Raw genomic sequence first — 16246 nt, forward strand, 5'->3', positions numbered from 1 at the left:
GTCGAGACACCGGCACGCAGCCTTCTCGGGACCGAGAAAGTGCTGGAGACAAGCATCGACACCGAGATACCGGTGTAGACACGGTTCGACGCCGAGACAGCGGCACCGAAGAAGATCGACGCCGAGAGGTTTCGGCCCCGAAAAAGAAAAAAGTCACCTCGGAGCCGAAAAAAGATGCAGACAGGGTTTCGGTGCCAAAACAAACTGCAACCGACCCAGTTTCAGGCTCTTATACAGAAGAGCACTCGCTAACCTCCCAAATGCAAAAGCATAGGTTTGAGGAAGAGCTACACTCAACTGATGTAGACCATACGCAAAAGCGTATTTTCATACATCAGGGGACAGGAAAAATAAGCACCCTTCCCCCTATTAGAAGAAAGAGAAGATTGGAGTTCCAAACTGAACAAACACCACAAACAAAAGTGGTGAAAAAAGTTACCCCACCACCCTCTCCTCCACCTGTGATTAACGTCTCACCAGCACAAACTCCATCACATTCCCCAGCTCACACCACCATGAGCCAGGGTGACCAAGATCAAGACGCATGGGACTTATACGACGCCCCAGTGTCAGATAACAGTCCGGAGGCATACCCTACGAAGCCATCTCCACCAGAGGACAGCACTGCGTATTCTCAAGTGGTGGCTAGAGCAGCACAATTTCACAATGTAAGCCTCCACTCAGAACAGGTCGAGGATGACTTTTTATTCAACACACTCTCCTCCACCCACAGCTCCTACCAAAGCCTGCCTATGCTCCCTGGTATGCTCCGGCACGCAAAAGAAATCTTTAAGGAGCCGGTCAAAAGTAGGGCAATCACACCAAGAGTGGGAAAAAAGTATAAGGCGCCTCCTACAGACCCGGCTTTCATCACTACACAGCTGCCACCAGACTCTGTCATTGTAGGAGCAGCTAGGAAAAGGGCCAACTCCCACACATCTGGAGATGCACCACCCCCAGATAAAGAAAGCCGCAAGTTCGATGCAGCTGGTAAGAGAGTCGCAGCACAAGCTGCAAACCAGTGGCGCATCGCTAACTCCCAGGCACTACTTGCGCGCTATGACAGAGCCCATTGGGATGAGATGCAACATCTCATTGACCATCTGCCCAAGGACCTACAAAATAGGGCAAAACAAGTGGTTGAGGAGGGACAGACCATTTCCAACAACCAAATCCGCTCCTCCATGGACGCTGCAGATACAGCTGCACGGACAATTAATACATCTGTAACTATCAGAAGGCATGCATGGCTCCGAACGTCTGGATTTAAACCAGAGATTCAGCAAGCAGTTCTCAATATGCCTTTTAACGAAAAAGAACTGTTCGGTCCAGAAGTGGACACAGCGATTGAGAAACTCAAAAAAGACACGGACACTGCTAAAGCCATGGGCGCACTCTACTCCCCGCAGAGCAGAGGGAATTACAGCACATTCCGTAAAACACCCTTTAGAGGGGGGTTTCGGGGTCACAGCACACAAGCCAGCACCTCACAGGCAACACCGTCCAGTTACCAGGGACAGTACAGAGGAGGTTTTCAGGGACAATATAGAGGAGGGCAATTCCCTAGGAATAGAGGAAAATTTCAAAGCCCCAAAACCCCTACTACTAAGCAGTGACTCACATGTCACTCACCCCCTCCACACAACACCAGTGGGGGGAAGAATAAGTCATTATTACAGACATGGGAGGAAATCACTACAGACACTTGGGTTCTAGCAATTATCCAACATGGTTATTGCATAGAATTTCTACAATTCCCTCCAAACATACCACCAAAAGCACAAAATTTGACAAAACATCATTCCAATCTCCTGAAGATAGAAGTGCAGGCACTATTGCAAAAGAATGCAATCGAATTAGTGCCAAACACACAAATAAACACAGGAGTTTACTCACTGTACTTTCTGATACCAAAGAAGGACAAAACGCTGAGACCAATCCTAGACCTCAGAATAGTGAACACATTCATCAAATCAGACCACTTTCACATGGTCACACTACAAGAAGTATTACCATTGCTAAAACTACACGACTACATGACAACTTTAGACCTCAAGGACGCGTATTTCCATATACCAATACACCCATCGCACAGGAAATACCTAAGGTTTGTATTCAAAGGAATACATTACCAATTCAAGGTACTGCCTTTCGGATTAACAACCGCACCAAGAGTCTTTACCAAATGTCTAGCAGTAGTCGCTGCACACATCAGAAGGCAGCAAATACATGTGTTCCCATATCTAGACGACTGGCTAATCAAGGCCCATTCGTTAATAGAGTGCTCAAATCACACAAATCAGATCATACAAACCCTCTTCAAACTAGGGTTCACCGCCAACTTCACGAAATCCAACATTCTGCCGTGCAAGGTACAACAATACCTAGGAGCCATAATAGACACAACAAAAGGAGTAGCCACTCCAAGTCCCCAAAGAATTCAAAATTTCAACACCATCATACAACGCATGTATCCAACACAAAAGATACAAGCAAAGATGATATTACAACTCCTAGGCATGATGTCTTCATGCATAGCCATTGTCCCAAACGCAAGACTGCACATGAGGCCCTTACAACAGTGCCTAGCATCACAGTGGTCTCAAGCACAGGGTCATCTTCTAGATCTGGTGTTAATAGACCGCCAAACTTACCTCTCGCTTCTGTGGTGGAACAACATAAATTTAAACAAAGGGCGGCCTTTCCAAGACCCAGTGCCACAATACGTAATAACAACAGATGCTTCCATGACAGGGTGGGGAGCACACCTCGATCAACACAGCATACAAGGACAATGGAAGGTACATCAAACAAAACTGCATATAAATCACCTAGAACTTCTAGCAGTTTTTCAAGCACTAAAAGCTTTCCAACCAATAATAGTTCACAAATACATTCTCGTCAAGACAGACAACATGACAACAATGTATTATCTAAACAAGCAAGGGGGGACGCACTCCACGCAGTTAAGCCTGCTAGCACAAAAAATTTGGCGTTGGGCAATTCACAACCAAATTCGCCTAATAGCACAATTTATACCATGGATCCAAAATCAACTCGCAGACAATCTCTCTCGAGATCACCAACAGGTCCACGAATGGGAAATTCACCCCCAAATTCTGAACACCTATTTCAAACTCTGGGGAACACCTCAAATAGACTTGTTTGCGACGAAGGAGAACGCAAAATGCCAAAACTTCGCATCCAGATACCCACACAAACAGTCCCAAGGCAATGCCCTATGGATGAACTGGTCAGGGATATTTGCTTACACTTTTCCTCCTCTCCCTCTCCTTCCTTACCTGGTAAACAAACTCAGTCAAAACAAACTCAAATTCATATTAATAGCACCAACTTGGGCAAGGCAACCTTGGTACACAACGCTGCTAGACCTATCAGTAGTACCCCACATCAAATTGCCCAACAGGCCAGATCTGTTGACACAACACAACCAAAAGATCAGACACCCAGATCCAGCATCGCTGAATCTAGCAATCTGGCTCCTGAAATCCTAGAATTCGGGCACTTACAACTTACCCAAGAATGTATGGAAGTCATAAAGCAAGCCAGAAGGCCATCCACCAGGCACTGCTATGCAAGTAAATGGAAGAGGTTTGTTTGCTACTGCCATATTAATCAAATACAACCATTACACACAACTCCAGAACATGTAGTGGGTTACTTGCTTCACTTACAAAAATCTAACCTGGCTTTCTCTTCCATTAAAATACACCTTGCAGCAATATCTGCATACCTGCAGACTACCTATTCAACTTCCCTATATAAGATACCAGTCATTAAAGCATTCATGGAGGGCCTTAGGAGAATTATACCACCAAGAACACCACCTGTTCCTTCATGGAACCTAAATGTTGTCCTAACTAGACTTATGGGTCCACCTTTTGAACCCATGCACTCCTGCGAAATACAGTTCCTAACCTGGAAGGTTGCATTTCTCATCGCCATTACTTCCCTAAGAAGAGTAAGCGAGATTCAGGCGTTTACAATACAAGAACCTTTTATACAACTACACAAGAATAAGGTCGTCCTAAGGACTAATCCTAAATTTTTGCCAAAGGTTATTTCACCGTTCCATCTAAATCAAACAGTGGAACTTCCAGTGTTCTTTCCACAACCAGATACCGTAGCTGAGAGGGCACTACATACATTAGATGTCAAAAGAGCATTAATGTATTACATTGACAGAACAAAGAACATCAGAAAAACTAAACAACTATTTATTGCATTTCAAAAACCTCATGCAGGAAACCCAATATCAAAACAAGGTATAGCCAGATGGATAGTTAAATGCATCCAAATCTGCTACCTTAAAGCTAAACGACAGCTGCCCATTACACCAAGGGCACACTCAACCAGAAAGAAAGGTGCTACCATGGCCTTTCTAGGAAACATCCCAATGCAAGAAATATGTAAGGCAGCCACATGGTCTACGCCTCACACATTCACCAAGCACTACTGTGTAGACGTGTTATCCGCACAACAAGCCACAGTAGGTCAAGCCGTATTAAGAACATTATTTCAAACTACTTCCACTCCTACAGGCTGAGCCACCGCTTTTGGGAAGATAACTGCTTACTAGTCTATGCAAAACATGCGTATCTACAGCGACAGATGCCATCGAACTGAAAATGTCACTTACCCAGTGTACATCTGTTCGTGGCATCAGTCGCTGTAGATTCGCATGTGCCCACCCGCCTCCCCGGGAGCCTGTAGCAGTTTGGAAGTTACCTTCAACTATTTGTATATGTATCATCTCAACCTTAAATAGGTACATACTTAGTCACTCCATTGCATGGGCACTATTACTACAATTCAACTCCTACCTCACCCTCTGCGGGGAAAAACAATCGAAGATGGAGTCGACGCCCATGCGCAATGGAGACAAAAGGAGGAGTCACTCGGTCCCGTGACTCGAAAGACTTCTTCGAAGAAAAACAACTTGTAACACTCCGGCCCAACACCAGATGGCGAGCTATGCAAAACATGCGAATCTACAGCGACTGATGCCACGAACAGATGTACACTGGGTAAGTGACATTTTCATATTCTATCTAATTGTTCCTCTGTGTCTATTCCTAAGATTTCAGATTTGTTCACGCTTAGTTTGAATCCTAACAAATTTCTATAATTCTTACAGAATACGTTATGTACATATAATACACAAAACTGTGTAAATAGATGACGTTCATCCACGATGCAATTAGCTTTTTGTGACTGCATCCTGACATCCTTTGAGAAGCTGTGATGTCCATTGAGTACTCACCTTGGTGCTGATGTTGTGTTTTTACTGGTTTTTCTGTTAGTTAAAGTACAGCCGCCCAGGGCTCCCTGCCTTCAGTCAGGAGGTGATACGCAAGTGGAGGTCTGAAATGAAAGCATATCGAAGAATCCGATGTCCGAACAAGGTGCGTGTGTAGTCAGGTGGAAGTCTGACTTACGGGGTGATGTTCAGTGATAATGGCATTTCTGCATGACTAAGACCTGAATAAAGAAAGACTTTCTGCCTCTTTAAAGTTTTGCTGACAGCAGTGACAGCTGATATTTAAGCAAAAACAGTGCATGGAGGACATCAAACTGTCTCGTACTTTCTTGTTACGGTCCGTCTGTGCCATCGTTATTCACCTTTAAAAAGAAAATGACAAAATCGCTCTAGCATGATAAATTATTGCAGTTCAGTTGCCACATCGCAGTGTCTCCTGCAGGGCCAGCAGATTCTGGATAGAGCACTTATCAGCCTCTTAAACTTTAGACTACACTATTCTAAATGATCTAACCTGAACATCTAGGCATGTGTTGTTGCTATGCCTTATAAATGAGTGCTTTTTGGTCGTAGTCAGGTAACCCCTCAGTGACTTGCCGTATCCTTACAACACGTGTAACCAGACATAACATGATGTTACTGGAATCCTTCTCACTTTAAATATAGTCAAAGAAGCCAGTTTTGGAAATACGCTGTTTCTGTGTTTTGTATTTACCAATAGAGTTTAAATCTCCCAATAAATAAACAGTTTCAGATTTCTAAGAGATGAAAAATGCTTACATCTCTGGAAGCCTAAGACGTGCTGAATTTATCTTGAGACTCAATAGTAATGTATCTCAATCTAGTAGGACACTTGGAAAGCTAACAGCAATAAACTACACTTGTATTTTTAACACTTCTTTGAAGTATGTAATGTGCAGTCACTCTTTGAGACCCCAGCACATTGCCACATGGAATAGGACATTTTGCTGCACAGTAAGCATATAGCTTTGTAGCATGCTTTTCATATTCTGCAGCTACTCTTGTAGCACTTTATTTTATTACCTTTGATTAGTTATGCATATTTGTTGTCCTGTGATTCAAGTTTAGGATTATATTTATTGACCACCATCCCAGTTACTCCATCTACAACCAAACTGGTCATCATAGGGAGCGCCACAACTGAGTATAGTAATATCCAACATCTAGTGATCGAACATTATGAATCACACATCCTTAAAGATGCTTGGGGCGGCGAGGAGAGAGAATCGGGAGGGGAAAGGCAGTGTTTTAGACACCAATGTGCTGGCTTCACTCAGAAGAGAGAAGCCAAACCCCTGCCCCAGGGCCCATTTGGCACTTTGACAGGTGAGAAATTTAGCTATGCAGGAGGTGTGTTGCATTTGCAGGCTGGACAAACCCCTAGGGTGACTAGCCTGAAATTAATTCAGCCTTAGGAATTCCACCATCTTGCATGCAGTGGTATTAAGAATTCTGGAACAGGGTGATGCCCACTCCCCAAAGGAAGTGGTAATTTAGGGGGTGTAGTGATACCAAGGGCAAGGGGCCCATTGGCTACTACCCTTCACTCCCCTTAACACCCCCAGAATTGAGTAGTTAGGGCACCAGTGATACCAGGACCTCAGATCTTCGCTAGACACAAAAGGAGTCTGTTGACCGAGGAGCATGACTGACTTAGCGCCTACCCTGCCAGCCTGACTGCTGCACCCAACCCTCGAGGAGCAACTGACCTCTTCTGCCCTTGCAGCCTCCAAGAAACTGGTAGATCTGCCAGTGCTTCGCATATCGACAAGAAGAACTCCCTTGGAGTAGAGGAGCTGCTTCTCTGCATCCGCAGGCAACCAAGGAAAGAACTGTGAGAACTGGGGCTGCCAAAACCTGATTCCAGACATCACTACTGCACCCGAGCCATCTAGCCTGGGCTGAAGTAGGCCAGTGGTGTCAGATGTGGTTCTCAGGACCTCTAGAGACGAGAACCACTTTAAACTTGCCCACTGTGAACTTCCCGACGGCATCTGCATCCTTTGTCTGCAGACGGCCCCCCCGCCCCCCCATACCGCCTCCGGTGATGGAGACCCTGACGGTCCACTACACCCAGTCACCCTGGATGGAGGACAAGACCAGCACAGGTGTCCCTTTGTCCATGAGACTTGAGAGACCTCAACCCACTCATTATTTCGGTTACACTAGATCCCCCAGTCCATGCCTGCAGCCTGATTCTGTGCCTGGCCCCATAAACTACCCCTGCTCCCCACCTTTTTACTGTGACTGGCACCGGTGATTGCAAACCTGACGGTCCAAACCACCTCTACACCCAGACGCCCCAGACGGAGGAGAACAGGACCACTGGTGTCCCTACGGGCCCAAGCATCACAAGGTTTGAACCCCCTTGCTGGTTTCCCTGGACTAGACTCTCAGTTCACCTCTGCAGCAACTTTGTGGCCGGACCGATCCCCATAAACGGGCCATCCAACGCTGAGCTGCACCACTGTACCTGGCCACCCCAGTGCTGCACGAGGTGAGCTGTTCTTGTGGCCTTGGACCTTTCCCCATAGTTACCCTAAGTCCAGTAGATTGGTCCCATAAGTTGCTGTACTATACCTGTATGCAGTGCTTATTATTCCTCCATAGGATAACATTACTGCATCTGAAACCTGCACTGTGTCAACTTTTGCAAACTCTAAAAAATACATATTTCGTAAAGTACTCGCCTGATTATGGTGATCTTGGTATCTAAATTTATATAAAAGTCTGTGTTATTTTTATAAATTGGGCTCAGATTTCTTTAGTGAGTGTTTCTCACTTACTGTAGGAGTGTGCGTGTAGGAAGTTGGCTCTGTATGTGCTATTTCAAAGTAAGGAATAGCATGCACAGAGTCCAAGGGTTCCCCTTAGAGGTAAGATAGTGGCAAAAAGAGATAATACTAATGCTCTATTTTGTGGTAGTGTGGTCGAGCAGTAGGCTTATCCAAGGAGTAGTGTTAAGCATTTGTTGTACATACACATAGACAATAAATGAGGTACACACACTCAGAGACAAATCCAGCCAATAGGTTTTTGTATAGAAAAATATATTTTCTTAGTTTATTTTAAGAACCACAGGTTCAAATTCTACATGTAATATCTCATTCGAAAGGTATTGCAGGTAAGTACTTTAGGAACTTCAAATCATCAAAATTGCATGTATACTTTTCAAGTTATTCACAAATAGCTGTTTTAAAAGTGGACACTTAGTGCAATTTTCACAGTTCCTAGGGGAGGTAAGTATTTGTTAGGTTAACCAGGTAAGTAAGACACTTACAGGGCTTAGTTCTTGGTCCAAGGTAGTCCACCGTTGGGGGTTCCGAGCAACCCCAAAGTCACCACACCAGCAGCTCAGGGCCGGTCAGGTGCAGAGTTCAAAGTGGTGCCCAAAACACATAGGCTAGAATGGAGAGAAGGGGATGCCCCGGTTCCGGTCTGCTTGCAGGTAAGTACCCGCGTCTTCGGAGGGCAGACCAGGGGGGGTTTTGTAGGGCACTGGGGGGGACACAAGCCCACACAGAAATTTCACCCTCAGCGGCGCGGGGGCGGCCGGGTGCAGTGTAGAAACAAGCGTCGGGTTCGCAATGTTAGTCTATGAGAGATCTCGGGATCTCTTCAGCGCTGCAGGCAGGCAAGGGGGGGGTTCCTCGGGGAAACCTCCACTTGGGCAAGGGAGAGGGACTCCTGGGGGTCACTTCTCCAGTGAAAGTCCGGTCCTTCAGGTCCTGGGGGCTGCGGGTGCAGGGTCTCTCCCAGGTGTCGGGACTTTGGATTCAAAGAGTCGCGGTCAGGGGAAGCCTCGGGATTCCCTCTGCAGGCGGCGCTGTGGGGTCTCAGGGGGGACAGGTTTTGGTACTCACAGTATCAGAGTAGTCCTGGGGTCCCTCCTGAGGTGTCGGTTCTCCACCAGCCGGGTCGGGGTCGCCGGGTGCAGTGTTGCAAGTCTCACGCTTCTTGCGGGGAGCTTGCAGGGTTCTTTAAAGCTGCTGGAAACAAAGTTGCAGCTTTTCTTGGAGCAGGTCCGCTGTCCTCGGGAGTTTCTTGTCTTTTCGAAGCAGGGGCAGTCCTCAGAGGGTGTCGAGGTCGCTGGTCCCTTTGGAAGGCGTCGCTGGAGCAGGATCTTTGGAAGGCAGGAGACAGGCCGGTGAGTTTCTGGAGCCAAGGCAGTTGTCGTCTTCTGGTCTTCCGCTGCAGGGGTTTTCAGCTGGGCAGTCCTTCTTCTTGTAGTTGCAGGAATCTAATTTTCTAGGGTTCAGGGTAGCCCTTAAATACTAAATTTAAGGGCGTGTTTAGGTCTGGGGGGTTAGTAGCCAATGGCTACTAGCCCTGAGGGTGGGTACACCCTCTTTGTGCCTCCTCCCAAGGGGAGGGGGTCACAATCCTAACCCTATTGGGGGAATCCTCCATCTGCAAGATGGAGGATTTCTAAAAGTCAGAGTCACCTCAGCTCAGGACACCTTAGGGGCTGTCCTGACTGGCCAGTGACTCCTCCTTGTTTTCCTCATTATCTTCTCCGGCCTTGCCGCCAAAAGTGGGGCCTGGCCGGAGGGGGCGGGCAACTCCACTAGCTGGAGTGTCCTGCTGGGTTGGCACAAAAGAGGTGAGCCTTTGAGGCTCACCGCCAGGTGTGACAATTCCTGCCTGGGGGAGGTGTTAGCATCTCCACCCAGTGCAGGCTTTGTTACTGGCCTCAGAGTGACAAAGGCACTCTCCCCATGGGGCCAGCAACATGTCTCGGTTTGTGGCAGGCTGCTAAAACTAGTCAGCCTACACAGATAGTCGGTTAAGTTTCAGGGGGCACCTCTAAGGGGCCCTCTGGGGTGTATTTTACAATAAAATGTACACTGGCATCAGTGTGCATTTATTGTGCTGAGAAGTTTGATACCAAACTTCCCAGTTTTCAGTGTAGCCATTATGGTGCTGTGGAGTTCGTGTTTGACAAACTCCCAGACCATATACTCTTATGGCTACCCTGCACTTACAATGTCTGAGGTTTTGTTTAGACACTGTAGGGGTACCATGCTCATGCACTGGTACCCTCACCTATGGTATAGTGCACCCTGCCTTAGGGCTGTAAGGCCTGCTAGAGGGGTGTCTTACCTATACTGCATAGGCAGTGAGAGGCTGGCATGGCACCCTGAGGGGAGTGCCATGTCGACTTACTCGTTTTGTCCTCACTCGCACACACAAGCTGGCAAGCAGTGTGTCTGTGCTGAGTGAGAGGTCTCCAGGGTGGCATAAAACATGCTGCAGCCCTTAGAGACCTTCCTTGGCATCAGGGCCCTTGGTACTAGAAGCACCAGTTACAAGGGACTTATCTGGATGCCAGGGTCTGCCAATTGTGGATACAAAAGTACAGGTTAGGGAAAGAACACTGGTGCTGGGGCCTGGTTAGCAGGCCTCAGCACACTTTCAATTGTAAACATAGCATCAGCAAAGGCAAAAAGTCAGGGGGCAACCATGCCAAGGAGGCATTTCCTTACACAACCCCCCCCCAAACGAAAGAGGATGAGACTAACCTTTCCCAAGAGAGTCTTCATTTTCTAAGTGGAAGAACCTGGAAAGGCCATCTGCATTGGCATGGTGTAGGAAGTTGGCTCTGTATGTGCTATTTCAAAGTAAGGAATAGCATGCACAGAGTCCAAGGGTTCCCCTTAGAGGTAAAATAGTGGTAAAAAGAGATAATACTAATGCTCTATTTTGTGGTAGTGTGGTCGAGCAGTAGGCTTATCCAAGGAGTAGTGTTAAGCATTTGTTGTACATACACAAGACAATAAATGAGGTACACACACTCAGAGACAAATCCAGCCAATAGGTTTTTATATAGAAAAATATCTTTTCTTAGTTTATTTTAAGAACCACAGGTTCAAATTCTACATGTAATAGCTCATTCGAAAGGTATTGCAGGTAAGTACTTTAGGAACTTCAAATCATCAAAATTGCATGTATACTTTCCAAGTTATTGACAAATAGCTGTTTTAAAAGTGGACACTTAGTGCAATTTTCACAGTTCCTAGGGGAGGTAAGTATTTGTTAGTTTTACCAGGTAAGTAAGACACTTACAGGGTTCAGTTCTTGGTCCAAGGTAGCCCACCGTTGGGGGTTCAGAGCAACCCCAAAGTCACCACACCAGCAGCTCAGGGCCGGTCAGGTGCAGAGTTCAAAGTGGTGCCCAAAACGCATAGGTTTCAATGGAGAGAAGGGGGTGCCCCGTTTCCAGTCTGCCAGCAGGTAAGTACCCGCGTCTTCGGAGGGCAGACCAGGGGGGTTTTGTAGGGCACCGGGGGGTACACAAGCCCACACAGAAATTTCACCCTCAGCGGCGCGGGGGCGGCCGGGTGCAGTGTTAGAACAAGCGTCGGGTTCGCAATGGAAGTCAATGAGAGATCAAGGGATCTCTTCAGCGCTGCAGGCAGGCAAGGGGGGGCTTCCTCTGGGAAACCTCCATTGGGCAAGGGAGCAGGACTCCTGGGGGTCACTTCTGCAGTGAAAGTCTGGTCCTTCAGGTCCTGGGGGCTGCGGGTGCAGGGTCTTTTCCAGGCGTCGGGACTTAGGTTTCAGAGAGTCGCGGTCAGGGGAAGCCTCGGGATTCCCTCTGCAGGCGGCGCTGTGGGGACTCAGGGGGGACAGGTTTTGGTACTCACGGTCGTAGAGTAGTCCGGGGGTCCTCCCTGAGGTGTCGGTTCTCCACCAGCCGATTCGGGGTCGCCGGGTGCAGTGTTGCAAGTCTCACGCTTCTTGCGGGGAGATTGCAGGGTTCTTTAAAGCTGCTTCTTTGGATAAAGTTGCAGTCTTTTTGGAGCAGGTCCGCTGTCCTCGGGAGTTTCTTGTCGTCGTCGAAGCAGGGCAGTCCTCAGAGGATTCAGAGGTCGCTGGTCCCTTTGGAAGGCGTCGCTGGAGCAGAGTTCTTTGGAAGGCAGGAGACAGGCCGGTGAGTTTCTGGAGCCAAGGCAGTTGTTTTCTTCTGGTCTTCCTCTGCAGGGGTTTTCAGCTAGGCAGTCCTTCTTGTTGTTGCAGGAATCTGATTTTCTAGGGTTCAGGGTAGCCCTTAAATACTAAATTTAAGGGCGTGTTTAGGTCTGGGGGGTTAGTAGCCAATGGCTACTAGCCCTGAGGGTGGGTACACCCTCTTTGTGCCCCCTCCCAAGGGGAGGGGGTCACAATCCTAACCCTATTGGGGGAATCCTCCATCTGCAAGATGGAGGATTTCTAAAAGTCAGAGTCACCTCAGCTCAGGACACCTTAGGGGCTGTCCTGACTGGCCAGTGACTCCTCCTTGTTGCTTTCTTTGTTCTCTCCAGCCTTGCCGCCAAAAGTGGGGGCCGTGGCCGGAGGGGGCGGGCAACTCCACTAAGCTGGAGTGCCCTGCTGGGCTGTGACAAAGGGGTGAGCCTTTGAGGCTCACCGCCAGGTGTCACAGCTCCTGCCTGGGGGAGGTGTTAGCATCTCCACCCAGTGCAGGCTTTGTTACTGGCCTCAGAGTGACAAAGGCACTCTCCCCATGGGGCCAGCAACATGTCTCTGGTGTGGCAGGCTGCTGGAACTAGTCAGCCTACACAGACAGTCGGTTAAGTTTCAGGGGGCACCTCTAAGGTGCCCTCTGTGGTGTATTTTACAATAAAATGTACACTGGCATCAGTGTGCATTTATTGTGCTGAGAAGTTTGATACCAAACTTCCCAGTTTTCAGTGTAGCCATTATGGTGCTGTGGAGTTCGTGTTTGACAGACTCCCAGACCATATACTCTTATGGCTACCCTGCACTTACAATGTCTAAGGTTTTGTTTAGACACTGTAGGGGTACCATGCTCATGCACTGGTACCCTCACCTATGGTATAGTGCACCCTGCCTTAGGGCTGTAAGGCCTGCTAGAGGGGTGTCTTACCTATACTGCATAGGCAGTGAGAGGCTGGCATGGCACCCTGAGGGGAGTGCCATGTCGACTTACTCGTTTTGTCCTCACTAGCACACACAAGCTGGCAAGCAGTGTGTCTGTGCTGAGTGAGAGGTCTCCAGGGTGGCATAAGACATGCTGCATCCCTTAGAGACCTTCCTTGGCATCAGGGCCCTTGGTACTAGAAGTACCAGTTACAAGGGACTTATCTGGATGCCAGGGTCTGCCAATTGTGGATACAAAAGTACAGGTTAGGGAAAGAACACTGGTGCTGGGGCCTGGTTAGCAGGCCTCAGCACACTTTCAATTGTAAACATAGCATCAGCAAAGGCAAAAAGTCAGGGGGCAACCATGCCAAGGAGGCATTTCCTTACACAACCCCCCCCCAAACGAAAGAGGATGAGACTAACCTTTCCCAAGAGAGTCTTCATTTTCTAAGTGGAAGAACCTGGAAAGGCCATCTGCATTGGCATGGGCAGTCCCAGGTCTGTGTTCCACTATAAAGTCCATTCCCTGTAGGGAGATGGACCACCTCAACAGTTTAGGATTTTCACCTTTCATTTGCATCAGCCATTTGAGAGGTCTGTGGTCAGTTTGAACTAGGAAGTGAGTCCCAAAGAGGTATGGTCTCAGCTTCTTCAGGGACCAAACCACAGCAAAGGCCTCCCTCTCAATGGCACTCCAACGCTGCTCCCTGGGGAGTAACCTCCTGCTAATGAAAGCAACAGGCTGGTCAAGGCCATCATCATTTGTTTGGGACAAAACTGCCCCTATCCCATGTTCAGAGGCATCAGTCTGCACAATGAACTGCTTAGAATAATCTGGAGCTTTGAGAACTGGTGCTGAGCACATTGCTTGTTTCAGGGTGTCAAAGGCCTGTTGGCAGTCCACAGTCCAGTTCACTTTCTTGGGCATTTTCTTGGAGGTGAGCTCAGTGAGGGCTGTCACAATGGATCCATATCCCTTCACAAACCTCCTGTAGTACCCAGTCAAGCCAAGGAATGCCCTGACTTGAGTCTGGGTTTTTGGAGCTACCCAGTCCAGAATGGTCTGGATCTTGGGTTGGAGTGGCTGAACTTGGCCTCCACCTACAAGGTGTCCCAAGTAAACCACAGTTCCCTGCCCTATCTGGCATTTGGATGCCTTGATAGAGAGGCCTGCAGATTGCAGAGCCTTCAAAACCTTCCTCAGGTGGACCAGGTGATCCTGCCAGGTGGAGCTAAAGACAGCAATATCATCAAGATAAGCTGTGCTAAAGGACTCCAAGCCAGCAAGGACTTGATTCACCAACCTTTGGAAGGTGGCAGGGGCATTCTTTAAACCAAAGGGCATAACAGTAAACTGATAATGCCCATCAGGTGTGGAGAATGCTGTCTTCTCTTTTGCTCCAGGTGCCATTTTTATTTGCCAGTACCCTGCTGTCAAGTCAAAGGTACTTAGAAATTTGGCAGCACCTAATTTGTCAATGAGCTCATCAGCTCTTGGAATTGGATGGGCATCTGTCTTGGTGACAGAGTTGAGCCCTCTGTAGTCCACACAAAACCTCATCTCTTTCTTTCCATCTTTGGTGTGAGGTTTGGGGACTAAGACCACTGGGCTAGCCCAGGGGCTGTCAGAGTGCTCAATCACTCCCAATTCCAGCATCTTGTGGACTTCCATCTTGATGCTTTCCTTAACATGGTCAGACTGTCTGAAGATTTTGTTCTTGACAGGCATGCTGTCTCCTGTGTCCACATCATGGGTACACAGGTGTGTCTGACCAGGGGTTAGGGAGAAAAGCTCAGGAAACTGTTGTAGGACTCTCCTACAATCAGCCTGCTGTTGGCCAGAGAGGGTGTCTGAGTAGATCACTCCATCTACTGTGCCATCTTTTGGGTCTGATGACAGAAGATCAGGGAGAGGTTCACTCTCTGCCTCCTGATCCTCATCTGTTACCATTAACAGATTCACATCAGCCCTGTCATGGAAGAGCTTAAGGCGGTTCACATGGATCACCCTCTTGGGGCTCCTGCTTGTGCCCAGGTCCACCAGGTAGGTGACCTGACTCTTCCTCTCTAGCACTGGGTAAGGGCCACTCCATTTGTCCTGGAGTGCCCTGGGAGCCACAGGCTCCAGAACCCAGACTTTCTGCCCTGGTTGGAACTCAACCAGTGCAGCCTTTTGGTCATACCAAAACTTCTGGAGTTGTTGGCTGGCCTCAAGGTTTTTGGTTGCCTTTTCCATGTACTCTGCCATTCTAGAGCGAAGGCCAAGTACATAGTCCACTATGTCCTGTTTAGGCTCATGGAGAGGTCTCTCCCAGCCTTCTTTAACAAGGGCAAGTGGTCCCCTTACAGGATGACCAAACAGAAGTTCAAAGGGTGAGAACCCTACTCCCTTCTGTGGTACCTCCCTGTAAGCGAAAAGCAGACATGGCAGGAGGACATCCCATCTCCTTTTGAGTTTTTCTGGGAGCCCCATGATCATGCCCTTTAATGTCTTGTTGAATCTCTCAACTAAGCCATTAGTTTGTGGATGGTAAGGGGTAGTGAATTTATAAGTCACTCCACACTCATTCCACATGTGCTTTAGGTATGCTGACATGAAGTTGGTACCTCTGTCAGACACCACCTCCTTAGGGAAACCCACTCTGGTAAAGATACCAATGAGGGCCTTGGCTACTGCAGGGGCAGTAGTCGACCTAAGGGGAATAGCTTCAGGATACCTGGTAGCATGATCCACTACTACCAGGATATACATATTTCCTGAGGCTGTGGGAGGTTCCAGTGGACCAACTATGTCCACACCCACTCTTTCAAAGGGCACCCCCACCACTGGAAGTGGAATGAGGGGGGCCTTTGGATGCCCACCTGTCTTACCACTGGCTTGACAGGTGGGGCAGGAGAGGCAAAACTCCTTAACCATGTTGGACATATTGGGCCAGTAGAAGTGGTTGACTAACCTCTCCCACGTCTTGGTTTGTCCCAAATGTCCAGCAAGGGGAATGTCATGGGCCAATGTTAGGATGAACTCCCTGAACAGCTGAGGCACTACCACTCTCCTAGTGG

At 48.2% G+C, this 16246-nt stretch overlaps 1 protein-coding gene across 6 annotated transcripts in view; it reads left to right on the forward strand.

Moving 5' to 3' along the window:
- ZNF512 (zinc finger protein 512) overlaps positions 1-16246 on the forward strand; it is a 398138-nt gene that overhangs the window by 285799 nt on the left and 96093 nt on the right. For all 6 annotated transcript variants that reach the window (XM_069233556.1, XM_069233557.1, XM_069233558.1 and 3 more), the window contains one exon: positions 5325-5426. In XM_069233556.1, the coding sequence (XP_069089657.1) occupies positions 5325-5426 (102 nt within the window). The remainder of the gene's footprint in view (positions 1-5324; positions 5427-16246) is intronic.

Source organism: Pleurodeles waltl, chromosome 5 (assembly GCF_031143425.1).
Source record: "Pleurodeles waltl isolate 20211129_DDA chromosome 5, aPleWal1.hap1.20221129, whole genome shotgun sequence".
NCBI classification, from domain to species: domain Eukaryota; kingdom Metazoa; phylum Chordata; class Amphibia; order Caudata; family Salamandridae; genus Pleurodeles; species Pleurodeles waltl.